Genomic DNA, 27,720 nt, shown 5'->3' with positions numbered 1-27,720 from the left:
CAACATTGTCTATCGGAGCAACCACAACGCCTCCCACCACGAATGACACACCAACAATTAATGCTCCCATGCAAAGGTTTGAGTCATTGAAGGATGCCACAATCTTCATAGCACGTCATATAGGAGCATCAAGAAGTTATGACGGGGAGAAGATGATAGAGGGGCATGTGAAATGACCCAAATGTGTGGCATGGAATTTGGAAGAAAATAAAAGAAAAAGAAAATTCTTGGTGACGAGGGAAAGAAGGAGGAAAAAGAGACTTTTTTTTTATTTACGGTGGTTAAAATCGCCAAAAAAAAATTTAGCAGTTATACATTGCTTGTTCCTATTTTGTAGAGTTTTATAGGATCTAGATGTATTGATGTTAGGTGACTTTGGACAACATGCATCAAAAGGATTAAAAAAATATAACTTAAGAGGTTAAATGGAATATTTTAAACTATAAGAATTAAAAGAAAAAATTATTATAACTATAGAGCTTAAAAATGTAACTTTAGAGGCCAAAATGAAATATTTTTAAGTCTTGAGAACTTTATTATCCTCATATTCAATTCATTTAAATTTTTTATTAAAATCCCTCTTTATATAAGTATTTATTTTTTTCTCCTTTTCAAGGTGTGACCTATATTGGCTCTACCATTGTGATACTGATAGGTCATGCAGAGAACAACAATCCAACCAGTCTAATTGTGCCAGCTTATCAGAATAGCCACAAGGTTTTGGCTGTTTGCTCGCTCTATTTATATTATTTCCTTTATTTTCAGAATGACATGTTTGATGTATCATATAAGACTAGACTGTTAGAAAGAACAAAAACCTACGCCACTCGATCTTGTCTTGTGTTACTTTCTTTTAAGTGATAAAAAAAAAAAAGTAAAAGGTGGTTTTGGTGTGAATGTGTATTATGTTGTCATATTATTCTTTGAAATTAAGAAAATTTATTAAAAAAAGTTCTTAAAAGTGTCATTGTCAATTTATTTAATTTAAAATTCAAAAAATTCGTGTGACTTTAAGAATTAACATCACAATAAGTGATTAAATCTAGAAATTTAGATCAATTATTAGAAATTTCAAAGATTTATTTGAAACTTTTTTTAATTTTAAGAACTATTGCATCAATATTTTATAAGTTCAGGTATCAAAATAGTTTTTACCCTGTAAAAATATATTGTACATTTTTTATTTTAAATAATTAGTACCTGAGTGTATGTTTGTTTTATTGTTACAAATGGACTTTTGGGATAAAATGAAATTGGGACGTTCCTTCCTTTTGCAAAATGAAATTTATTGACTGATTAGATTTATCTTAAAATTGTTAATCACATTTTAAACGAACATCCAAATATGCTTCAAACCAGTATAATTCTCTATTAATTTCTTGCTTGATCGGACACCCCACAAAGAGAGATTATTGTTAAGAATAGTCTCACATCGGATAATTCATGAACATAAGTGATTATATAACTCAGTAGATCATACCCTTATAAACCAATTTTTAAAGGGATGTTTCATATGTCTTTGTTGCACTATAAAATTTAATATGGTATCAGAACCATATAAAATTTAATAATTATATCGAAGTTTGACATGAATCATGATGTGATTATGATTAAGAAAGTTGGTCATTAGCCACTCGTTCTAATAGACCTGCGAACCTTCTAGTTGCTTATTGGTTTTATTTTCCTCGGGTTCATTTTCTTGCTTACTTGATTGACATTAATTTTATATCTTATAGACATATCGGTGAAAAATGTGGTTGGATAGCACAACAAACGGGATAAGAAGTAGTTTTAATTATGATTCTTCACTTCCATTCAACGGCTAAAGCATAGCACATTTCAATTTAAATTAGGTTGTGTTTTGTGTACAGGTGTTCCACTTTCCCATCACTACAATTAAAATAATAGTAAGATTTTCATAATCTTTCTTCAACTTTTAGCCAACTAGCTAGGCAACTAGAAAGTTTTTCATCAATTATACAGGTATTTTATATTTAAATAAAAATGAGAATAAAGATATCATTTGACTTGTTTTAAATAAAATATCATTATTATTAAATAATAGTGAAACTGTATTTTTTTAAGAAAGACTTTTAAAATAATTAATATTTTATTCTTGAGTAGCTTGTTGGCATGATGTGTGAGTATCAAACTCATTCATTAAAGAGATCAAGGCTTCTTTTTTGGTAATAGAGAGAGAGAGAGATGAAGTCTTTTAACATTAAGGAGAAAATTATGAAAATAAATTAATTCAATCAACAAATAATATTTATCTCACTCTAATTTAATTTTATTCTGTTGTTTTATATCACAGTACTTTCTTAAATATAAGTGTGTTATACTTCCTTCATTCTGAACTAACCAAAGTTAAAGAAGAGTAATCTCACTATGTGGTTAAATAAAATACTTAAGTGGTCTTTATTTAGTGAATTGTATGAAAAATCAAATTTACAATATAAAAATAGATTTATATATAATAGAGGTTTATGTAATATTTACATCAAGCAACAATCTACTCATGTTTCTTAGAACATGAATCATATAAACACTATATACAAAATGACTGATTATATTCAGAAAAAAAAAAAGACTAACTATATCATTTTTTTAATCAGCAAATACTTTGTATATATAAATATAAAGAGAAGTGGCACCAGAGGTACCAATGTTTACAACAGACATAGTTTAACTATATTATTTTATTCGTTCGTATTTGTATATATTGATATTTTTTTCCCAAGTTTGCATGCACATAGCATGATAATTTTATACATTAATTGCTAATTTTATTATAATGATATCCTGAAATAATTTATTTTATGGTCACGCTCGAAAATGGCGTTTGGCCAATTGGCTTCTATGTAGAGAGTATTATGCCAATTGGCTTCGAAAATGAAATCGCATGAAAAGGACTATAGCACCAAGTAAGGATGGATTCTATGTATCTATCACAAATTTATAATGGTTGTCTTTCTTAATTCTCAGTAGTACTAAACTTCCCAGAACAGAAATGCATTGAATTTTCATTTCCCCGTCCATTATAATTAAGCACCCATTCGTCTTCATAATCAACGCATCAAATCATCTTCTAAATCTTTTTAAGAAATTAAGCTGCACGTCATATCACAAGGACTTATATTTGTTTGTATGATCTCAGTTATCGTGATATATCATTCATTTGTTTTATCAGGATGCCGAGGAAAATAGTGCTCCTGATATAATTGTGCTCTTGTTCTTTTTCCACCAATAAAAATTTGTTAAATAATTGGAGAAAGAATTTTATTATTCATCTTAATTTTATTAGTTCAAGTATGATTTTTTTTATAATAGTATTGTTATATGAAATATTCACACCAAAATCATGAGCGCACACATAAAATAAATATTTTTTTTAACATGATTTATTCTATATCAAATATTAATATTTAAATTCTTAATTATTTAATTAAGAGACACAAGTGTTGATCAATTTGAATAGGATTGTATATACACTAAAAAAAAAATTAAAATATCAACCTATATTTTCTTTTAATTTTGTTTCCATTGCCTTAACAGTTAACACCCTTAATCTCTCTTAATAACAACCAATCCCTTATCTCTGCATCCTCTGTTCAAGGAAGATTAATTGTGACAGTAGCGCTGATGCTAGTGGTCGGTAGTTGTTGATAACGGTGTTAGTTTAGCAATGTCATTTGTGCCGGGACAACAATAATTTGTGTTCCTACAAATTTACAAAGCAGGAAGCAAATTATATAGGTGATATTTGGAATTAAGCCAGCGACGAAGATGACAAATTAATCCTTGAATTCTCGAATTCTCGTATGATATTCATTTATGTTAAGAAGTGCATGAACTTTTGTGATTTGTGTAGGGACTTGGATAGGCTTTTATGGCAGAAAAATTTATCAGCGTAATGAGAAAGGGAAGCCAAGGCAGAGAAATTGATTAGCATTACGGGAAAGGGAGAGAAATTTATTAGTGTAATGCGGTGGATGTCGCTAATGTCGTTGGGTGTAATGAGAAAAGGAAACACTAATTAACATAAGGAAAAATTGATACGGGTATTAAGGACATTTTAATATATATATATATATATATATATAAAAGTGAATATTATAAATAACATGGTAATTTTTTATTGGCGAGACAATAACTGGGATACAATTAGGAGGTAGATGATTTGGTTATTTTGTGTTCAAAGTAATTTGCAATTTTTTTTTAAAAAAAAAAACTACAATTAGACAACCTAGACATGCACTTCGAGGGATCAAGCATTTCCTGCCACTATTAAGGATTTTATTAATTGTTAGAAAAAATGGATGAAAGTCTTTGAAGAAAATACTAAAGACGTGGCACATGTCCATGTTTGATTTTGGCTTTCCGCCATTTGGGACAATATCATGCTTGCCACTTTCGACCCATAAACAAGATGAAGTTGAGATTTGAAGCTGGATAACATATCCTAGACACGGATTCAAATCCCACATGACACCAACTTTTGTTTCCACTTTTCATCAAGGAGAGCACAGTTGGCAGTGTGGATGGTTGGGTTCTTTTTTAGGTATGTCAATTTGTTTCGTGTATGAAAAAGATTTTTACTGGGAGTGATAAATTTTATTTTGATGACTTTTATGCTTATATTTAGTAAAATTACTTGAAAAGTTATCTGTTCAAAATGGAAAAATTAATTTATTAAATGATAAGTGTATGATAAAATTAACCGTTAAATTAGTTAAAAAATATAAAATAAAAATAATAAATAATAAAATCATGATTTATTTAAAAAATCAATTATAAAATTAGATAAATATATTGAGGATAAAAATAAAAGAAATTATTTAAAAATTAGAAGCCAAAAGCTGGTATTTTAAAAAATACTAAAAATCACTAAAAAAAATATATTTATCGAACAATTAAATAAGTTTTTTAATTAATAAAAAAAATTAAAATTAATTAAAATATCTTATCATACATAATCTATAATTGGAAAGTTAGTCTCATGATTTTTAAGTATGTGAATACCTTGTTTTTAAAAAAGAAAAAAAAATACATGAAGATTTTTCGAACAATCTAGGAGCAATCTATGTCTGGACTTTTAGCCGATGCAAATAACATAAATTGTATGTTAACAATGACGTATGAGAATGATATGTAACCTTTTATCAAATAAAAGAAATATTCTTGAAGTAACTTGGGAGATATTAGAGGTATAGAGAAGTTAGATGAGAGGAAGAAAAAAATAACTATAAAAAAGGATCCAATTTTTTTCATTCAAGATATTCATCAATCCTCCGGACTAGTTTCAATCAGGGCGGACCCACGTTAAGGTTTGGGGTCTTGCTTCTGACTCTCTTTAATTTTATTTTTTTAATGTATATATATATATATATATATATATATATATATATATATATAAAAAATAATAATAATAACTGTACCAAATAATAATAATAATAATAATATTGAGATAATATATAATCTACATATTTGTGAATTTTATTGCAGAAATAATAACATTTAAGTAATAGATATTTCTTTCTTATTCTTTAATATAGTAGTCTATTCCTATTTTATAGTTTTTCATTGATAAGATAATGGTATATTTTTTAGATATATATTTTATTTTTCTTTTATAGTTATCACATGTAGAGATAAGTATACTTTTCCTTTTTTGAAAAATATTTAAATATGATTTTTACTTTTTGATATTTTTTATGTTATATCATTCGTTATTATTATTTTATGAATATAACTAATTTCATTTACAATCAAAATAAATTATTTAAAAATTAAAAGTGATTTATCAACTTTTGTTCATGGGACAAACTTACGAATATTTTAAGGAATTAATCATTTGTGTTTAGGATACACCAACAAATATTTCTTCTTCCTATCGCATAAACTTTTTTCTCCTTTTGTGAGACTTCAATAAGCTTTTGGGCGTGAGTGTATGAGTCCAAACATATAATTATATAAATCTTGAAAAAACAACTCAGATATCAGATTACATTATATACTCATCGAAAATTTCTTCCAAAATAGTGATAAAGTTGGAAAATTTCTTTCAAAATAATAGTTTTTACCACGACACAACATTCTTCTTCTACTATTTTTCAATATTCTAAAAATAATTTCGTCTTTAATGGTTGTTGACTATACTATTATCACAAAAGATATTCCGTATATAACATAATTTTTCTGATTTATTTGACATTTAGAACATAAATTAATAGGACTTTTACTAAAAAACCTATGATTAACGTAGATATCAATTTTTGATATAAATAAATTGATTAATTAAAGTTATACGTGACATGAAATTGACAATTGATACTTCTGATTTTGGGTCTTAAAAAAATGTTCCCATTGTTTTCCCAAGTAATTATTTGTTAATAGTGAAAATTATATTTACTTAGAATATATTTCAAACCAATCAAATAATTTTTAATTTTATTAATAAATAAATATTTAAATATGAGACATAGAATTCATACTCAATTGTAAGTTTTTTTTAATCAAATAAGTTCATAGTTTTTAATTTTAAAAAATTATTTAATACTTAAAACATATAACAATAGTGATTTCAATAAAGATATTCATGGATAATTATCTTGGTATTGTATAAAAGTTTGTGAAGTGAATTTTTTAATACTTTTTATTATAAAATCAATTTTCATAGTTATTATATTTCGATACTAATTTTGATAGTAAATAGAAATGGAGATTAGAAGAGTAAAGAGTTAGAAAGATACAAGAAAATAAAAAGACATCAATTTATAAAAGGTAAAAATTGAATACATACACGATAATTTGTTGAACCTACAATTAATCTTGATGGTAAACATTGTTGATATTTGAGAAATTAAATAATAGTGTTTCAATCACATAAAATTTGATAATCAGATGTCTTATTTATAGACTTCTAATATTAATAATGGTTGAATTATATGATTTCGACACATGTATAATAATATTCCTAAATACATTGCTATAATGCTATCAAACATATTCATAGCACTTTTTTTTGTAACCGTTTCAATTGACATTTCTATCTTCAAAGATATCCTGTTTTTGAGCGTTTTTTGTGCTTTATTGACATTGAAATTGTCGCTTTTGATCAAAATGAATTCCTTTAACGACACATTCAACTTTTTAAATTTTAACCCACTCTAATCACTTTCAAATAAACTCTTCTATTTCTATTAGAATAAGTTTATCAACACATGGGTTTCATAACTTAACCAACTTTTACATAACAGATATACCCTACTAATCTATTCATGTTTTGATATATTAACATAAGTAATATTTGATAATATATAATTATAAGTATTTTAAATAAAATGTATTGCATAGATCTTTTAGATAACTTTTAACTTTCGAATTGTTCCCCCTACAGTAAAGATCTAACTACGTCCTTGTTAGTTACATAGGTTAACACAATTGATAAATAACTCAACCTATGTTTGAATAACCGTTGAAATTCGATCAAAATTACGTTTAACTCAAAAATAACAAATAGTCTCTCCTTTCTCCTAGTATATGTTTTCCACCCCGGAACGCTTACCCAAACAAATATATATAGCGAAAACTTTGTTAAAAAAAACAAAATCTACTTTAATCATCTTTGCGTCTCAAAATAAATTAGTCTCCAACTATTACCTTTGGTGCAAATAAAAAAACAATGTAAACACACACTATATAGACCACTCTATTACAAACAGTGAACACTAATTCTGAACAAGTATGAAGCACCCTTAACCGTAGGGTCAATTAATTCAGTAAGTCATGGCAAGGACCAAGGCTCCTTCAGAAGAAGAACACCCGTTTTTCGTTGCAGAAATTGTTGACAAGAGATATAACATGTAACTAATAGTCTTGTACCACCGACCAGCCGAACCTACGAGATCCCCACATGTTTGATGTGCTTTTCTTTTAATTATTATCATAATCATAAATAAAGCCAAATTGTACTGCTAAGTTTGAATGAATAACAGACACGGAGGTTTTAAAAAAATCAAATCCACCGAATCTAATCATGAAGCCTTAAGGCTAGGTGCACGAAGCTCCAAGGTGGTTGCCGTAAATGAAATTATACTTTCTCCATCTATTCCAATACAAGCAAAAATTGCATGTACATGAGTATTTGTGGATGAGTTTGGATCGATTTTCAGTCCTTCAGATCCAAAGATTAAAATAATTGGTAATTTGATTTTATTTAAATTGCTTTTTTCAAAAAATTAATCCAATTTAATATGATAAAATTTAGTTTAAATTAGATCAGATGATTCGAGTTTTGCTAAAACATTCTTACTGTCATTTTGATTTTTTATTACCCTTTAAATTAGATGCACGATTTGAATTTTTTTTCACTCACCCTGGCCAGGATTTTTGCCACCCCTGTCTAATTGAAATGTAAAGGTTATTCTGAAATGTAATTTTACATTTTCGATTAGCATTTTCAGAATGTTAAAAAAGTGCAAGAAGTAATTTGTGGATTGCAAGAAGCAACTGCCTTTGATTCCCCATCAACCCATAGTTTGCCCCAAAAAATTGCAATTCGTGATGGCCGGATATTGATAGGTATAGAAACAACTACCCAAAGAGGTTAAGGGTCTCTTTGGAGTGGTGGTAAGTTTTTTATTTTTGATTTTTAAATGTAATTTTTAAAATAAAATGTGTTTGACAAAAATGTAATCAAAATAATTTTTAAATCATTTTTGAAATACTTTTACACTCATTTTCAAAAAAAAAAATAATATTATGAATTTGTTTTAGTCGTAAAAGAATACATGTTATCACCACCACCATCGTCACAGACACTACCGACGTTGTTGCCACAACCATCACCGACGTTGCCGCCAACAATGGTTGTCACCACCACCACCACCGACATAACTACTACTATCACCATCACCTCTATCGCCACTGTCAGTGCAACCACCATTGGTATCTCTACCATCGTCGTTGTTGACACGACCACTATCATCGTTGTCTTCACCCACACAAAACATACTCTTGAACTAATTTTAATATAATATGAAACTTTTATTGTGAGTTTATTTTAAAACCAATCATATTCTAAAACTGATTTTAAGATTATTTACAACTAAAACTAAAAACTAGCTATTATTTTTTAGAAATTTGAAATTGGAACCTAAAAATCACCCCAACACATGGCCTAAAACTTTCATAGGAAAAGGGGGTGTTGTAGAAATTTTTTGGGATACAAAAAGAAATACTGACCTGTGTGATGACCAGCAGAAGCAACAAGAACCCAAATTCGAGCATAATTCCATTCCTTCGGCTTTGGGCTAGTCCACCCAGCTGTTGACTTCCCAAGTTAAATTCCATAAGTTCTATTTAGATAAACTTCAGCCGAAGCATTTTTAAGAGAAAAAATATGAAAAAAATGAAATAACTTTCTCCATAAAAAATTAGTTTAAGCATAAATTAAAAATTAACTTTTAGAAAATTTATTATGAAAAAGCTTCAACAAATTAATTTATGCAAGTTAATTTTAATTTATAAAAAAATCCATTTCATTTTTTCATCTTATTTTTCTCTCCTAAAACTGTTATGAAGAAGTTTATCCAAAAGGGTTGATAACCAAATACGTTAGAGGTCCCATTACTGATAGATTTTAGCAGATAAAGTATACGTATTAGTTTCCTAACAGATCCATATATTCACTCCTATTGCAAAATTTCCAGGTATTTAAGCTGATGGTTGCAACTTGCAAGAGATATTAGGGACAATCTATGATGATTCCCCCACCAACTTGTTGTAACCAAATGAGGATGCATCCATGTGTTATTAAACTGACACAACTAGAAGAAAACAGTCTAGGCTTCAAAGAGCAGATAGGAGATTGCATTAAAACATTTAATTATAACCTCTACTTGCACATAGCAAAATTGTATCTCACCACAAAATTTTTAGTGAAAATTATAGAGATATGCTGATAGCAAATGCTGTAGTACTTTCTCCCTTGCCAACTGCATGAAAATTTCTTTTAACAGACTGTCCCCCACCAATAAGCCTCTGCTAGATACCAATACCAAACGATTTTCTTCATCTTGTAGCATTGATTTTTTCCAACCACCAAAACCATACAGCACAAAATCCGAATAAATATGGAAGTCAACATTTCAAAACATGAACCATAAACTACTCTTCCTACTGATATCCCAATTAAACAAGACAATTGCCAATTATGCGAATGCACATAACTTGCTCAGAAAATTAAAGAGGTGAAGACCATATTGAAAAGCGAACCTGGTAAAGGAGAGGCCCTGAATCAAGATATATTTGGTTTAGGTAAAATTATTTGCTCCAACACACATAGGAGAAATTATTTATTTTCTCCTTTGGCAATGCTTACATAGATACACAACAATATAGAAGGCTTAATAATTTGAGAGAGAGAACTGAAAAGCTGCATAAAAGCATAGAATGATATTGGAATGGAGAAGAAAAAACATGCTACCATTGACTTCAAAGTACCAAAAATAAGAATATCAAAGCTAATGTGGGAGAAGAATCAAAATCTCTAGCAGTGGCATATGGTGGCTGACGCCTACAATGGGTAGTGGCGGGTGAAAGAGAGTCCGAGAGTTGCACGATTTGTGAATGTGAAGGAGACCACATTCAAATGGTGGTCATGGCTCATTTATATCATATAAACCAAACATGGTTTCTTATATACGGGAGTAGTTTTGTAATTTTCACGTCCTAAGTAGGTTTGAGAGGGTACCGATGGTGCGGATTTGTTTGCCATGCCTAATTGCATCTTTCAGCGAGATGCAGCCCTGCAGTGCTTTTCAAGTTGCAGAGGATTATTATTTGCTGTGTTTATTTCTTAAAAGAAGTCTTAATAAATGTAATCTTTTCAATATTAAACTAAACCAAACATTCACCAAGAGCAAATATGAATGTAGTGAGAAACATTCTTAAAAGTAGGGCATCACCGTCGAAACAAAAATGAAGATGGTTATGCTTCATAATGTCGTAGAAGGAAAACAAGTTAAGAATTAGTATTTTTAGGCAAACAGAAGCAATTCTAGTGGAAGATTAAATCAAGTTAATAAAATGAATTTATAAGTATACTTTTTAGCTCTTGTAATGCTTATAGCATATCTTAATTTTAAAATACCTCCACATAAACAACATTCCTACTTCGTAGTCTGAGTGAGGTTAACACAAACGTTTTTGTAATCCCTTCTGCTGAATTTGAACAATGATCATACTTGGAGAATTATAACTCTCAAACCAGGGGCGCTACTATTTATTGATTTTTTTATTATGGTAAGCAAAATCATATCTTACACGGGAGTGCCAAGGTCCAACATTTGTTAGAGCTACATTAACTTATTCCTCTATATGATTATTGACTACCATTTCATAAAACAGTACCAGAACGTCATAAATGCTGCAATGCCACTTAAAATACAAAGTCTATCCAACCTACTTTCGTTTCTCATCTTCTCCTCTTTCAACTCATTCTGTACTTTCAAATACATATGACAAGACTCAAGTACTTCACCATAATTTTTGCTCCTTCGGCTGCTAAGTGCTTCCTTAAGTATATGCAAACTGTTTCTTCCATTAACATGAGCACCTTCCATGTCTTCCAACTGCATGCTCAGCTCTGTTAATTTAAGAGTTGTTTGAACCCCATCTTCTTCAGTGTGAACCACTCTAAACTTCATAATAAGAATACACTCCGCTACCTGACAAGGAAGAATGTCCCTGGCAGGTAGAACTGATCCAAAGCGGATAACAAAATCCTTATCTGTTGGCCAGTGTCTTTGACCACCAAGAGGGCTCCAACTAGCAAGATTTGCAGCCTGTTTTATTTTCTTGTTTACTATAATCCAACTAAGCTGGAGCCCTTCATGGAGCACCTGCCACAGCTTCCCATCTTTCCTTTCCCTCTCCAAGGATGTAATTGGTGGCAGACCATCAGTTACAGAAAGATGAACCGCTCCATCATTGATATCATCTCTATCTGCATAAGTGAGAATATCAATCCGGAAAGGGCAGTTATAGAACCAACCATCATAGCCATTTGCATTTGGAATTCCCCAGAGAACTTTGGAACAGATTGGTTTCCCCTTGAACCTAATATCTACTATAGAAACAAAATCTGATGGAGAGATGCTTTCAGATTCATTCATGTCCCCATAATATTCAGCTTCAGTCCAATTGTCCGGGTACTCGAGATAGTTGTTCAGTTGATACTCTACAACCTCCTTGTTTACAATAAGCGGGAAACAATCTGCATAGAATTTTCTGAATCCACCAATAGAAGATATTAAACTTTTGACATCCTCTCTATTGGTTGAAGGCCACATAGATGAACATACATTCTCCCATAAATTCTCTTCTTTTGAGATGGAACACAATGCTGCACAAGTACATGCTGCACTAGCCAATGTTGCACCATCAAGTCGACGAAATATATCATAGAAGAGATCACTGCTTAATGAGGGAATACTGTCAACTGGTGCAACTGACATGGCGATAATCCTTTGACTGCCAAGCAAACATAATTAAAATCAAAAAACAAAAGAAGAAACCTGCATTCCTTTGAATACAAGAAAGCAAAAACATTTTTTTCCCAGAAATTAGTCAATAATGAGGCATATAATGTTTTGCTAACATGGACAACACAAAAAATATGCAGTGTCTCATCGTGCTCTCTAGGATTATAAATAATAAATTACTTTATCTGAACTGCCAAATTATATAACACCCCAATCCAAAATTTTATTATGACTAAATAATAAAGGCATTGTTTCATGATTATGTTTCACAATTGCATAATACTCCGTTATGTTAAAATGAACAGCCTTTAAAATGCCAAGTTCATTTTTAAATGTTTGACATCAAAGCATTACAGTAACATGAGCATGGACATATGGTATACTTGGTTTTCAGTAGTTTGAGTTATAAAAACCATACAACTAAAAAAAAGATAGGAAGACCACATTTCCAAATTCCAATACACTCAAGGTTGTCAAACTCTCAAGTTAACTAGTAAACTCCTACAAAATGTATGATTCTAGGGAGAGAAAATGAGTTAACTTTGTGTCAAACTCTTTTTTTGGATAAACTCATGCAAACTCTTTAAACTCGCATGAACTCTCGAGTCAAGAAGAGAGTTTAAAATCAAATAACTTTGCCCCCCTTCCCCCCCCCCCCATTGACGCCATAGTGTTGATGTCTATGACTCAAATGATTCGAAGAAATGAACTCCTTTTTGAAATGTTTTTCACTAGAAACTTATGTTTTATGAATTTAAGTATAATTTGATCATTTTTGTAGTTTAATCTTATTCAGTACTTTGTTATTGTGGTTTGCTACTTTACTTTATTATGGAGTTGAAATGTTGAATTATTGTTAACAGTATTATGTTATGCATATATGTCATTAATAGGTTTTCTAATATTAGTTTTTATAATAGGTAAACTCTTACAAGTTTATGAGTCGGGTCTACAAAAGCTTCCCGAGAAACAAGAAACATTCAACCAAGTCCAAATCTTGTAGCTGCCTCAAACACTGCTTTGAAGATAAAAAAACAACAACAACAACGCCTTATCCCACTAGGTGGGGTCGGCTACATGGATCAACTTCCGCCATAATGTTCTATCAAGTACCATACTTCTATCCAAACCATTAATTTCGAGATCCTTTTTGATAACCTCTCTTATAGTCTTTTTGGGTCTTCCTCTGCCTCGAATTGTTTGTCTTCTCTCCATCTGGTCTACTCTCCTCACTACAGAGTCTACCGGTCTTCTCTCTACATGCCCAAACCACCTAAGTCTATTTTCCACCATCTTCTCTACAATAGGCGCTACTCCAACCCTCTCTCTAATAGCTACGTTTCTAATTTTATCCTGTTGAGTCTTACCACACATCCACCGCAACATCCTCATCTCCGCTACACCTACTTTATTCTCATGTTGGCTCTTGACCGTCCAACATTCTGTTCCGTACAAAATCGCCGGTCTTACCGCAGTCCGATAAAACTTTCCCTTTAGCTTGATCGGTACCTTTACATCACATAACACCCCCGATGCTTTTCTCCATTTCATCCATCCTGCTTGAATGCGATGATTCACATCCCCGTCAATTTCCCCATCATCCTGTATTACAAACCCAAGATATTTAAACCGTGTGACTTGAGGGATAATATGGTCTCCTATTTTCACCTCTGAGTTAGAAACCCTCCTTCTTTTGTTGAACTTACATTCCATATACTCCAATTTGCTTCTGCTTAGGCGAAAGCCATGTGTTTCTAGAGCTCGTCTCCAAGTTTCCAACCTCTCATTCAGCTCCTCCCTCGACTCTCCAAGGAGGACTATGTCATCTGCAAAAAGCATGCATCTCGGCGCTATCTCTTGGATTTGTTCCGTGAGGACATCCAGAATTAAGGTAAAAAGGTAGGGGCTAACGGTTGACCCTTGATGTAAACCAATTGTGATGGGAAAATCGTCTGACTCTCCACCCTGTGTCCTAACACTAGTCGATACCCTATCATACATATCTTGGATAGCTCGAATATATGCAACCCTAACCCCTTTCTTCTCTAGAGCTTTCCACAAAATCTCTCTAGGCACTCTATCATACGCTTTCTCCAAGTCAATAAAAATCAAGTGCAAGTCTTGTTGGGCCATGCGATATTGCTCCATCACCCGCCGTAATAAATAAATCGCTTCCATGGTCGACCTTCCCGGCATGAAACCAAATTGATTTTCAGTAACTTGAGTCTCCTTTCTTAATCTCCGTTCGATCACTCTTTTCCATAATTTCATGGTATGACTCATGAGCTTGATTCCCCTATAATTTGCACAATTTTGTATATCCCCCTTGTTCTTATAGATTGGCACTAACGTGCTTCTCCTCCATTCCTCCGGCATGCGTTTTGACCTCATAATTTCGTTAAAGAGTTCGGTGAGCCACTCAAGACCTCTATCTCCAAGAGTTTTCCACACTTCAATAGGTATGTTGTCTGGCCCCACCGCCTTACCATTACTCATTCTTTTCAACGCTTCCTTTACTTCCTGTTTCTGAATCCGACGATAGTACTTATAGTTCCGATCCTCTTCTCTTGTGTCTAGACTGCTAGAGTCATATCCATATCCATCATTAAATAAGTTGTGGAAATACGCCTTCCACCTTTCCTTGATATCTTTTTCATGCACTAAGACTTTGCCTTCTTCATCCTTAACACACTTTACTTGATCCAAATCTCTAGTTTTCCTCTCTCTACCCTTAGCAAGCCTATATATAGATCTTTCTCCGTCCCTGGTTCCTAGAGCTTGGTATAGTCCGTCAAAAGCTTGGGCTCTTGCCTCACTCACCGCCTTTTTGGTTTCATTTCTAGCTATCTTATACTTATCCCAAGTTTCAGAATTTCTACACCTAGACCACTCCTTGAAACACTCCTTTTTTACTCTAACTTTGCTCTGAACATTTTCATTCCACCACCACGATTCTTTACCCCTAGGTCCAAAACCTCTAGATTCACCCAACGTCTCTTTAGCCACTTTAATAATCTCTTGGGACATCTTGTTCCACATATCATTTGCACTTCCTTGTGATTGTCCACACCAACCCTCCCATATCTTTTGTTGGAAGATTCCTTGTTTCTCACCCTTCAAGTGCCACCATTTGATCCTTGGTGCTACCAGAGGACTTCTTCTCTTTGCCCTATCTCTAATTCTTACATCCATAACCAAAACTCTATGTTGGGTAGTTAAGCTCTCTCCCGGGATAACTTTACAGTTCAAGCAATACTTCCTATCAGACTTCCTGATAAGGAAGAAATCTATCTGAGAACATGTCCCTCCACTTTTGTAAGTGATAAGATGTTCCTCTCTTTTCTTAAACCATGTATTGGCTATAGAAAGATCCAAAGCCTCCGAAAACTCCAAGATGGATTTACCCTCCCCATTCATCTCCCCTAGGCCAAAACCCTCATGCACCCCCTCAAAACCTCTAGCCACGCTACCTACATGTCCATTGAGATCCCCTCCTAGGAAAACTTTCTCTCCTTGGGGTATATCCTGAAGTGCTCCTTCTAGATCCTCCCAAAATTTTACCTTAAAATGTTCTGCTAACCCAACCTGAGGTGCGTACCCACTAATAACATTAAAGGTGTCCTGTCCCACTACCAATTTTAATTTGAAGATAAAAAAAAAAAAATTTAAAAAAAAAAGGGAAAAAAGACAACCAAAATTGATGGAGCCTAGAGAAATTGGATATGTATATATATGAGAAAAGTATACAGAAAGGAGAAAATCAGTTTTCAATAAATTCGGAGTCCAAGACCCTATTAGAATTCAAACTCAAATTCAACTGTCAAATGATCCTATTTTTTTCATACATAAATTTTTAAGACAATATCCCAAAAGGTGTGAGGAAACCTCGTTTGAACAAAAATAAAAATAAAATATACAGTTAGATATTACTCCAGAGCAAGTTTAATGGGAAAAATACAACCTATGGGAGATGTCTCCTAGGTAATTTCTGAGACCTACGACCTATAGTAAATCACAATTCACAGACAAAAGTCCGGCAAGAGAAAGGAGCCACACAGGATAATGAATCTACAGGGAGAATATTGAATCTACAGAAGTATCTTAAGTTGCAATAAAAATTCGTTCATTTGCAAATTAGAAGGTTAAAATCAAGTTCCAATACTAGAAAGTAGTGACATACATTGGAATTACAAAATAATACATGTGGAGATTATAGACAAATAAATAAACGGACCTCTTCTAGAACTTGTTCCTATACATATAGGAAGAAATCAAATTATTACATTGATCAGTTCTTTCTTAACTGTGTTAGGTTCTAATTGAAATGTATGGTATGGGACTTGAGTCCCAAATTAGAAATATGGGCTTTTAGTGTAGGGTTTATAACTACAACAACTAACTTATAAGGTGTAGCTCTTCTAAGTCTTTCTATGAATTGGTATCAAAGTTTTTCAGTGGTGACCCATGTAGTCCATTTCACAACCAATCAAGAATTCCAAGAAGGAAGCTTATAAAAATAAAAATAAAAAAATCCTAATCTGCAGTGCATGAATAACCTTTTGATTCATAATGAAAAATTCATATGAATAAATTTTGCAGCGCTTCACATATTATTAAAGCATAATGTAAACCTTTTGGCTAATACATTCACATATTGTCTTATAATTTGGACCTAACTCAATCATACAAAATCGACTTATAAGTTAAGGGTTGTCCCTACCTATATGCGCTTGACACTATATTTTTAGTCCACGTGGGACAGAATTTTCTTTTTCAGTAAATTGCGTAACAAATAAAAACCCACAAAAAGAAAATAAAAAACAGAAATAAAATTGAGTGCAGAGAGAGGGGAAAGAGAGTTGTGACCTCAAATAACAGAGATGAACGGCAAGAGGGGGTGAAAATACAGTGCAAGATTTGAAGGGAACGAGAAATAGAAAGATAGATGAAAAGAGAGGGATTGCGTTTAGCGGACTTTGAAAACACAAACACGGGTTGTGTTGTGAGCAGAGAGAGAGAGAGAGAGAGGGGTGGGGTAGCGATTTACTACGCGTCACCCACATCAACTCTCTGAACTGCCCCATCAGTCAACCACCCAAACGTTGCCACGTAATGCTACATAAATAATAACAAAATTATTATTTTTAAAATAAAAAAAATTATGTTATTTCTATACAAATTCTACCTTATTTTTTAAATAAGATTACGTTCAGTTAAATATACATATAATTTATACAAAATAAATTACCATAATTTACATATAAAAAAATAAGTTGTTCATTTAGTTCCAAAATTTGTATTTCATTATCATTTTAGTTTTTTAAGTTAAGAAAATTTCAAATAAATTTATGAATTTTTTTTTTTTACAGTTTAAGTATTAGAAATTGACTCTTATTTCTCATTTTGATACCTAAGCAAATGAGAAGAAAAAAAAGTTAATTTTAAGAAATTAAATGAAATTCTAAAATTTTCAAGGACTTATTTCAAATTTTCTTAGTTTTAAGTCTAAAATGATAATGAGATAAAAGTTCATAAACTATATTGACTATTTACTCCATAAAAAATGCCATAATTTACGCAACAATTTTTGTCTTTATCTCTCTTTTGTTAATACCTTTTACTCTCTTCATTGTCCCATTCTATTTATATTTCTTTCTTTTATTTTTTCTCTTTTTCTTTTTAGTAGTTTTATATTTTTTTTCTCATCAAGTGTGATTATTTCAGAATTAAAATTTCATTCCCAGATACACAAACGGGAGGATTTAGTATTTTCATGTTTGATTAGAGTTTTAGAAAAATATTAAGTATTGTTATTTTTTAAAAAAGTAATTACAACACAATTTACTTTATTTTTATTCTGATGATTCTCATGGAAATGTAAGAAGTTATTTCCTAATCCACTTATAACTTTTCATTTAAACCCTTTTTCAATTATTTTAAATTTAAAAATATGCTTAGGAATGTTAAAATTTAGATAATTTAACCAAACACGTTTTTAAATATTCTTTTGGAATAACATTTTGGATAATACTTTTTGGGAATATGATTCTAAAGAATATAATATTATACCTTGAAAAAAAAGTATTTTTCACTTAAAGTAGTTTTTGTTGAAATCAAATAGAATAATTATAAAATCAAAATTTGCTCTTAAATATTTAATACAATTACATAGTCAAAACCATTAAATATAAATATTTATATGGATACTTACCTACATACCTGACTAAAATACTCCCGAATATTTAACATAATTGTAATTTCTTATGCAAGTTATAGTTAACATTATTCAATAATAAAAACTTCCTAAAAAAATAATAGAAAACGATTTTTTTGGTTTGTTTGTTTATGTATTTTGGGCCATCAACCAAGCAAGCTGAAAATATCTATTTGTCTCGCCATAATGAAAATATCTATTTTGTTTGGCACTGCTGAGTTCCACGAAGTTTCATGGGCGTGGGATATCCAAAATAAATAAATAAAAATAATGAGCACAATTTTTAATATATTACAAGAATACTTAAGATATTAGTTAAAGAATTATTATAAAAATACGGTGAAAATGTATTGAAAAGCAGTGTAAAGATATATTTCATCTTTCTTTTTAGCAACCACATAGACGCCTCATATCTTCAATCTCTTTTGTTATTGTTTGCCTCCACATTCTCTTTTGTTCCTTCTTGTCACATGCTTCGTCCCTTTGTTAGGTTGAGACTTCCACATTCTTTTTTGTTCCTTCTTGTCACCGACGAGCCATGAATGTTGCTAGCTTGATGCACCACCCAATTGGCGAGGGAGGTACTAGACCTGTTCGAAGTAATAATTCTACTAAACATGGTCAAAGTTGTGACTCTACTTGATTCTACATGGGTGTTTTTAAAAAAATAAATACAAGCATGTCTCGGCTAATTCTAATTAAATCAACCAAGTCACCTTTTTCTCCAAAACTACCCAAGTCATATATCAGGTAGCATCGGTGCATTATGCTTGACCAATCCAAATTGTCAACTAGACCAATTACCAAGTTGGTACAATGATTGAATTGGCCAATCCATTATATGTGGCGTGACAAAAATGAGTATAATTTTAATTTGAGAATTAATTTAACGACATTTTGTATGGTTTATTTAAAAATTAAATCAATAGCACTCTGGACTCCTTTTGCCATGCTTGGAGAAAGCGGGCAAACGTAGCTAATTCTATAATATTTTTCTCAAATAATGTTAACCAGCAAGTTAGATATTAAAACTAAGAAGTAAGAACACAAAAATTGAGAGAATTAAAAGGGAAATTAAGTCATCATCATTATTCCACATAACCCTGGCATCTCTGTTAAGTATCCCCGGTTATGTCATGCAGCTTTCCTTGATCCCTGTGAACTTATGTGGCAATTGAAAAACTATGCAGAGATTTCATTTGGGGTAAAGGCCATCTTCTAGCATGGGACAATATTTGCCCTCGTAGAGAATATGGTGGTTTAGGCTTTAGAAATTTGGGATCTATGAATCTTGCCTAAATTGTTGCATAAGCTTTTGTATAATTATATTTTAACAATATTATCTAAAGTAGTTCTAAAAAACATCACAGGTATAGTATAGCTAAATGGTTAACAAGAGTAGCAATATGATATGTGCATTTGTTCCATTCCCTATAAATGAGACACAGCCTGAGGAGAGGAGCTCACCAGATTAAATAATAATTACTAACTCTGTGAGTAAAGGAACCCAAAGTAGCAAAATTGTCAAACAATAAGCATTAAGCACCATCCCCACTCCTAAAATGTTAATTCCTCCTCCCCCAAAAAATATAGATAGGCATTTAGTTTGGTACATCCTAGTGTTGTTCCAATTTGATAGCTACAACTACAAGGAGGCATATGATTGTAAAAGCTAAAACGGGAAGTACCAAAATACCAATTGTCCGTTTATATCTGACCATGACAAGGGAAACAAACAGAACAGAACAACCTGGTATTTTTTCAATCCTAAAACCAAACAAAACAGAACAAAAATACTGACAACACAATATACACAAAATTAACAGAAACACAAAGAGGCTAGCAACATTATTTCATTTGGACAGTAATTTTCAGGACATTCAAAATAACATGAATGAGATAAGTTCAGGCGTCGTCGGTGGTTTTGGTATCAGCAGCGACAGGCACGTCGTCAGCGGAGGCTTCGGGAACGTCGTCGGCGGTGGTTTTAGGAAGAGCATCGTCGTCGGGGTCACGTGCCGGGTCGGACTTGTCGATGGAAGCACGTGCCTTGGTAAGGAAGGGTTTGAGAGCGAGCTCTATAGCGAGCCACGCGAATGCTAGGGCTCCCGCCACCACCGCCGCTTCTTTTGCCTTCCCCATCCTTCGTCTCTTCACTCTTCTCTTCTTCTCTGTATTTATGCAAGATTGCGTGCTCCCACTGTTTAGCCACCACCACAATTTTCTCAAACCTTAGCTTCTTCTTAAACAAGACACAACTTGGCCCAACTTTAACTTTGACCACTACTTGCTCATCCTTCCTTTTTCACACTTAACCCACCATTTCGTAATAATAAGGGTAAATACTTCTATCTAGCATGAGGCCGTGGCATATTTCTAAATGTATAAAAGAAATTATAGAATAATGTCAAATTAATTCTTAAAAGATATAATTTATTGTTAAATTGATCTTTAAATCTTACAACTTATTGATAAAATGCTCTTATAAATTTAATGGCATAATCAATCTATAAGAGAAACTAAATTTAAATTTTTATGTGTTAGAAACTAATTTATCAACTTACTTTTTTATACTTTCAGTATCAAAACGTGTATTTATCATCATAATAATAATGATAACAATAGGGTTTAGTTGCTTTTTTTTTTTTTCTTTTCCAGAGATCATGGGGTAATTTCAGGTATAGCCAAAGACACGGGTTGGAAGAAACTATGGATTGAATGCCATTCAAAATTAGTCCTTGAAACTAATAAAGAATGAAACCATGGTTCCTTGGAGAATTAGAAACAGATGGAAGAACAACATCTCTCTGACTAAGAACATAGATTTTTCTGCTGGGACACATCTACCATGAGGGAAATACATGTGTAGATAGTTTAGCCTCCCACGATGGTGTGTAGATACTTTAGCCTCCTACGATGGCATTCCACCCCAGCTTCATTTATCACCATTTTGTAAAGGATTAACAAACTCTTCCCTAGTTATAGGTTTTCATATTGTTCTGTTTTTTCTTCTTTTATCTCATGGATTTGGTTATGTCCCCCATGCTTTGGCTACCTTTGCTAACCCTCTTTTGGACTTAAAAAAAAAAAATACCTCCGCATCTGTTTTAATATAATTGTTTTAACTAGTTTAGCTCGTTTCCAAATCTTTACCAGATATTGCATCAACGTTGCTATATTCACTGTAAAATCAATTCTTAAGAGTAGCTTTTATGGCTTACTTTTTCCCTCTTAAATGGAGTCAAGTTTAATATCCAATATATGTAAAAGTCTTCAATTAACACAACCACTACGAACAACGGCTATCATCAGTAATTCCTATAACTTCATCATATGACACTACACATACATAGGCAGTTTCTTTCAGAAGAGACTTTAGAGATATGACAATTATCCAACAGGAAGGAATTATACACGAGAACTTCAAAGCATTGATGCAAGAAAATGGCAACATGAACAAAGTCTGCATGATTAACTAACAACAGCACTCCTACAACGTCTTCAAAACTTCTCAGAAAAATTCCCTACAATAATGGTACAAGCAAATGCCACAAATTTTGTGATGTGCATCTTAACGACCACGACCACGGCCACGCCCACGTCCTCGTCCCCGCCCTCTCCCCAAAGGCTTCCCTGTAAATAAAATCAAAACTTTGAGAACCAGATATTCCTAGATAACAGTCAACCTGAACATAATTGGCCTCTGATAAACATTCTAGTGAAAGTCAAATAATATACAATACCAGCAGTTGGCTTCTTAGGCTTGATCTTAGGAGCCTCTTCAACCAGTAAAGTCTCAAGATTCAAGCTGTCAGGAAGGATATAATATCGAATGTTGTTGCCTCTCACACTGAGATGATCCAAAGTAACTGGGTTTTTCCCTTTCAGAGTTAGTTTAACTGTTTTCAAATGTGTATTCATACTGATATCAACACCTGCAGTATAGCATCAAGTCCATGGATCAGTACAACTAAAGCTGCAAAGCACTTCTAACGGCATCCCAAATAAGGCTTAAAGACACAAAACAGCAAACTTTTAGTTAGACATGAGCTGATATGTATTCATCAATTAAAGACAACAAAATTCGTTGAAATTTAATTTGATTATGTTTGGACAATAGGTAGTACTATATGGCTCAATTATAAGCAGTGTTGTCAATAGCGGATCGCGGAAAATCTGCTATGGCATATGGCAGATAGCTCCACGGGCAAGTAGCGGAAGCAGCATAGCAGTTGAACACACATATACATACATAAATACATACATACATACATATATATATATATGTATAAAAAAAATAAGCTATATGCAAACAAAAATAAGCTGGATAAACATTGACATAATATTAACTCAAAAGTTAAATTGTGCAAGACAAAATATGTTGGAAACATTAAAAAAAGAGCTAAATACTAAAGAAATCCTAGTAAAGGAGTGGGGAAGAAGGCTGGACCCTGGAGGGTTCTGAGTTTTGGGAGGAAGGGTTTAAGTATAAGAGATGTTTAAGTGGCAATGATCTTCAAAGGTTAAATGCGATAGAAATAAAAAAGGCAACGTTGGGCCTATTTTAAAATAAGAAATTCCAAGTCACATTTGACTCCAACTCTATAGTTTAAAACCTCACGTGAGTGTTAGTATAGAATAAAACAAAAACAAACTGAATCTTTATTATGTTTTAAAAAGGCACATGAGCCCAAACATCAGTCACCTTCATGGGAACCCTTAATCTGAAACTACCTCGACTCTGCTCTATCACGGCTGAGAAACTTCGCCGCTCTGCAATTTCTGAAAGGAGACACAAGATCCGCGACGTGAGTTTTAACAAAGCCAAAAACCTTGTCCGCAAGCCCAAAACAACTCTGAACTGAAGTTCCGTGCAGACTGCAGACGTGACCTGAATCCGCGCCTGACCTGGTTTCCTTTCTTTCAGATTGATGAACCAATGAACCCTAAACGCCGTCAATGCAATTTCTCTCCAGATTCAACCTTGCCAGAAACTGGCGACACAACAGCCGTGACGCAATGAGATTCCGTGACACATAAGGCGCCCGCGATTATGATTTTCGCGGAGTCTGCAACACGGTACCGTCACAATTGCATTTTCCCTAAAACCCACTACGCTATAGCGTGATAGCACTACGATAGCCGCTATTTGACAACACTGAATACAAGGATTCACTATCCTCACAAAACATGTCTGATTTCAACTCATTAGAAAAACAAAATGTAAAAGAAAGTTGTTGACTTATTGTGTTGGCTATTTATTCACAAAGCTAGGGACACACCTGTGCCAAAAATATTCTAAAATTTAAGGCAACTAAAGACAACCTCTAAGTTTTCTATAAGCATGAATGTGATTAAGTCCAACTAAATCCAGAAGCTTGTTCAAAGAAATATCCACAAAACAGATTGCAGGGGGGGTAAATTTAATTAAGCGATGAGGATTTGAGGAGACTTGTATTTCTGCCATATTTCTGTCAAATTTGCCCTAGGAAAGATGTAAGGCTATTCTAAATTACAACATTAAGGAAACTTGATCAAGAGGCTAAGAGGTTCAATACTGTCATAGTGCCATATAATCAAAATTGCAATAGATTTGCCTCACAAGTGAGATATTCAGACTCTAGAGATCAAGGTGCCTCATACCAAAATGTCATAAGCAACAGACATCTTCCTACTGTTCCAAGTTTAGAGTTTAAATAGTAATTTGTTGCTTTTTTTACATCAGATATTATAAAGGAGAAATTAGGGTCAGTACAAATAAGAGGAAAACAATCTAGAAGCATGGATACAAGTCATACAACACAGGACACAAATACAATAAGACATTGCTACCATCTAGAAGTGTTTGAGCCTCTTGGAGGACTGGACATTACTCAAAACAGAAAAGGACAAGAAACATCCTATTCATTATGTAAGGCATAACAGTGAAGAGAACAAGAAGTTGAACATGAAAAAAATTCACAGATTCAGGATAGCTATTCAATCTCTCTATCATGTCAAACTCAGGAATTTTGAAAAGCCATAGCAGCTCACCAATGAAAAGCCACCAAAAACTAATCTGTCCCATAGCATGTTTAGGTGCAACGAGATCAAAGATATTTCAAAGTTCAAAATTGATCATATTAGTTATGCAGTAAGTTGTAACCTATCACACTGATGACAGAGTTCACATCTTGTTGTCTCTTAGAGAATGACAGGGTAATTAGCCATTCACTTTGACAAGAAACAAAGTTGTTAACAGAGGAATTACAAGCAAAGAAGTCATATACCAACCGTTGTGAAAAAGTTGAACAGAAATATATGAAGTTAAAAAATGGATTTTATTTTAAGCATCGTCAGTACTCAGTAATGCTTTGCAAATAATACATGATTACGACTTTTTTCTTTGGATAAGAGATTGTCAATTATGATGAACCAACCTCCATTAGCAACGCAGACACTTGATAACATAGAAGAAATTATTAAAAACATCCAATGGATTTCACTAAAATTGATCTTCCAAACTATAAAAAAATCAGAATCTTTGCAGTTAATATTGATATATTATACACAATTGCTCTATACATAAGAGAAAGAGCTTGGGTGGGTGTCAAATTGCAGCATCACAAAAGAACGTGTAATTTTATTTACAGAGGACAAAACTGCCTCCGCTTCACCTTTTTTTCGACTATGACAACGAAATCTATGAAATCCATTGGGCACAAAGTCATAAGATGAGATCTCATTTTATGCGAATAACATGTGAAATCTAATCATTTGAATGCCATGCACAAGAAGATAAAAATTGCTATCTAGTTCCCAAGACCCACAAAAAAAAAAAAGGATCTGAAATTCCAGGGTAACGATTTGAGAATGAAATGAACAATTGCATTAGGTTTAGGAATTGAAAAAAACAGTAAGCATCCCTACAACATGTCATTCGTAACTGAATCGTAGACCGAGTGCTTTAGTGCTAAATCTTAACGTAAAGGTTTAAGCGCGAAACCAAACTAGGGTTTAACAAAAGCAGCAACAAAATCAAGCGGCGAAGAACAAAACGATACGGGAAAAGAGCGGAAGGGAGAAGAGTACCTGTAATGGTGCCGTGAACAACTGTGCCGTTCTTGAGCTCGATTGATACGGTTTCGTTGTTCAGCTTCATCAGAAACCTGTTTCAGTTTTAGACGCTTTTTAGCTTCAAAGTGAAGAAGAAGAAGAAAAAAAAAGAGTAACAAAAAGGAAAAGGTGGAATGAGAATGAATATGTGAGACCTGACGAGCTTCATGGCGGCAGAGAAGACGGTGACTGACGGCAGGGTTTTGAGGTCACACACAAGACTCGTCGGTCGCTGCAACAGCGTTTATAAGTATTGTAGCAATGCTCAGTCCTCACTGTCCTTAGTGAAACAAACCTCACAATAATAATAAAAATATAAAATAAAAAGAGGGAAAAAAAATACTAGTAGTAAATACGAAATGGGTATATAAAATAAACACTTTCGAATTTATAATTTATAAATTATACTGACATTTTATTTTATAAATATAAGAGATTAAAATTCATCGTTAATAAATATATTTAAGTATATAAATTATATTTTAGATTTATTACAGATAATTTAATTTGTGATACAAGGTGTATTTTTGTAGTTCACTCACTTTTGCTGCAAGACAACTATACAGTATATTTGATATTTTGGTTTTAATTTGAAACTCTTCATTAATTTGTCATTGAAAAAAAGTTTTTTTTTTGTACATTTTGCAAATGAAGATAGAATCCACAAAATAGTTACCACAATAGCATTAAGAACATATTTTTTAATGTAGTTTTTCAAACACATTTTTTATTTGGTTAAAATTATTAAATCAAGAGATAATCAATAAATATGACATAAATCTCACAAAATTTTATTATTTTCAATAAATCTTAAATAATAAAAAAAATATATACAAAAGAGTGTAATAAATAATGTATGTCTAACATTTTTAAACTTCTTATAAAAAAAAAGAGTATACCTAAACCAGACAAAAAAGGTTCAAACATATATTAGTCCTACATATAGCGTCATAAATAAAGTTTTTATGATTTTGGAGAAGAGAAGTTTTTTTTAAAATTTTTTTATCAAAATAGATAAATTTATTTCAAATAAATTAGTAAATTATGTTTTAAAACACGACTTCTAATAAAGAAATATTGTTTTAAAACATGATTTTGATTATTTTTTTTATTGAAAATGTTAGAAGTGCGTTCAACGATTTCAGGAGTTTTTTGGTTTTTTTTCAAGAAAAAAATGATAAAATCATATTATTAAAGATCAATTGTATATATCAAATGGTGTAGCACTTTCTTCTATGTGATAAGTTTTTTCGTGATTGAGAAAAGAAAACCATATAAATTTATTTCTTCCTTTCATTTTTCTTCTTCTTTTTCCATACAAAGAACTAATTTCTAAATGAAGTTTCACAAATGATTAGTTTAACCTTTCATGTTAAATTAAAAAAGACAAGCTAAAGTCGTGTTGTTATACACGACTTCTTGCATTTAATTTTTTAAAAAAAAACTACTAAAGTTAAATTGTTAAACATAACTTCTATTGTTTTAAATACAAAATTTTAAAACCAAAGTCGTGTTTTTATTGTTATAAAAAAATCGTGTATTTATCCATTTCCTGTACTTTATTTTAAATCTATTTATTTTGATAATTTTTTTTCTTAAAATTACCCCAAAATCGTAAAAAAAAAAAGTCATTAATATTGGGAAATATAAACCATGAGCCATTGACACAGCGGCCAAAGAACAAAACATGAATTATTATCTCAATAAAAGTGAGGTGTGGGTAGTTAAGAAAAGGGAGGGAGAAATATACATACAGCACACAATCCTTAGGTTGATCATGACTAAAACATCACCTATAATAACAATAATTAATACAAAGAAGGGTATTCAAAGTTTTGTTGCAGAATTGACATAGGACATCTC

At 32.1% G+C, this 27,720-nt stretch overlaps 3 protein-coding genes across 4 annotated transcripts; all 3 read right to left on the bottom strand.

Annotated features, from left to right (window-relative positions):
* Positions 1-11,260: 11,260 nt before the first annotated feature.
* Positions 11,261-17,636, bottom strand: LOC100779902 (F-box protein At2g27310). Of its 2 annotated transcripts, none has more exons than XM_003554196.5 (2): positions 17,415-17,636; positions 11,261-12,537 (listed from the first exon to the last, which is right to left on the bottom strand). In XM_003554196.5, the coding sequence occupies exons 1-2, from the start codon at positions 17,630-17,632 to the stop codon at positions 11,394-11,396; spliced, it is 1,362 nt and encodes a 453-aa protein (XP_003554244.4). In that variant the 5' UTR covers positions 17,633-17,636; the 3' UTR covers positions 11,261-11,393. The 2 variants fall into 2 exon arrangements, with proteins under 2 accessions (XP_003554244.4, XP_040868511.1); XM_041012577.1 differs by lacking the exon at positions 17,415-17,636 and adding an exon at positions 13,481-13,662.
* Positions 17,637-20,162: 2,526 nt separating this feature from the next.
* On the bottom strand, positions 20,163-21,206 carry LOC100527604 (outer envelope membrane protein 7). The gene has a single exon (NM_001414481.1). It carries the CDS (start codon positions 20,902-20,904, stop codon positions 20,668-20,670), a length of 237 nt encoding a protein of 78 aa, NP_001401410.1. The 5' UTR covers positions 20,905-21,206; the 3' UTR covers positions 20,163-20,667.
* A 764-nt stretch (positions 21,207-21,970) lies between these two features.
* LOC100778485 (small nuclear ribonucleoprotein Sm D1-like) lies at positions 21,971-26,133 on the bottom strand. The gene is made up of 4 exons (NM_001255927.3): positions 26,013-26,133; positions 25,834-25,910; positions 22,506-22,697; positions 21,971-22,395 (listed from the first exon to the last, which is right to left on the bottom strand). The coding sequence occupies exons 1-4, from the start codon at positions 26,024-26,026 to the stop codon at positions 22,334-22,336; spliced, it is 345 nt and encodes a 114-aa protein (NP_001242856.2). The 5' UTR covers positions 26,027-26,133; the 3' UTR covers positions 21,971-22,333.
* Between the last annotated feature and the right edge of the window lie 1,587 nt (positions 26,134-27,720).

This window comes from Glycine max, chromosome 19 (assembly GCF_000004515.6).
Source record: "Glycine max cultivar Williams 82 chromosome 19, Glycine_max_v4.0, whole genome shotgun sequence".
NCBI classification, from domain to species: domain Eukaryota; kingdom Viridiplantae; phylum Streptophyta; class Magnoliopsida; order Fabales; family Fabaceae; genus Glycine; species Glycine max.
Note: the sequence above shows the minus strand (reverse complement) of the source record. Positions and strands in the feature narration are given on the sequence as shown.

What these genes read in the sequence shown, in the direction of transcription:
- LOC100779902 (XM_003554196.5), bottom strand. Translation starts at nt 17,632, where the DNA reads ATGGGGCAGTTCAGAGAGTTGATGTGGGTGACGCGTAGTAAATCGCTA. An exon ending in GTTCATCTCTGTTATTTGAG is followed by an intron (nt 12,538 to 17,414) that starts GTCACAACTCTC and finishes TTTGCTTGGCAG; the next exon opens with TCAAAGGATTATCGCCATGT.
- LOC100527604 (NM_001414481.1), bottom strand. Translation starts at nt 20,904, where the DNA reads ATGGGGAAGGCAAAAGAAGCGGCGGTGGTGGCGGGAGCCCTAGCATTC.
- LOC100778485 (NM_001255927.3), bottom strand. An exon ending in TGTTCACGGCACCATTACAG is followed by an intron (nt 22,698 to 25,833) that starts GTACTCTTCTCC and finishes GCTATACTGCAG; the next exon opens with GTGTTGATATCAGTATGAAT. An exon ending in GCCTAAGAAGCCAACTGCTG is followed by an intron (nt 22,396 to 22,505) that starts GTATTGTATATT and finishes TTTTATTTACAG; the next exon opens with GGAAGCCTTTGGGGAGAGGG.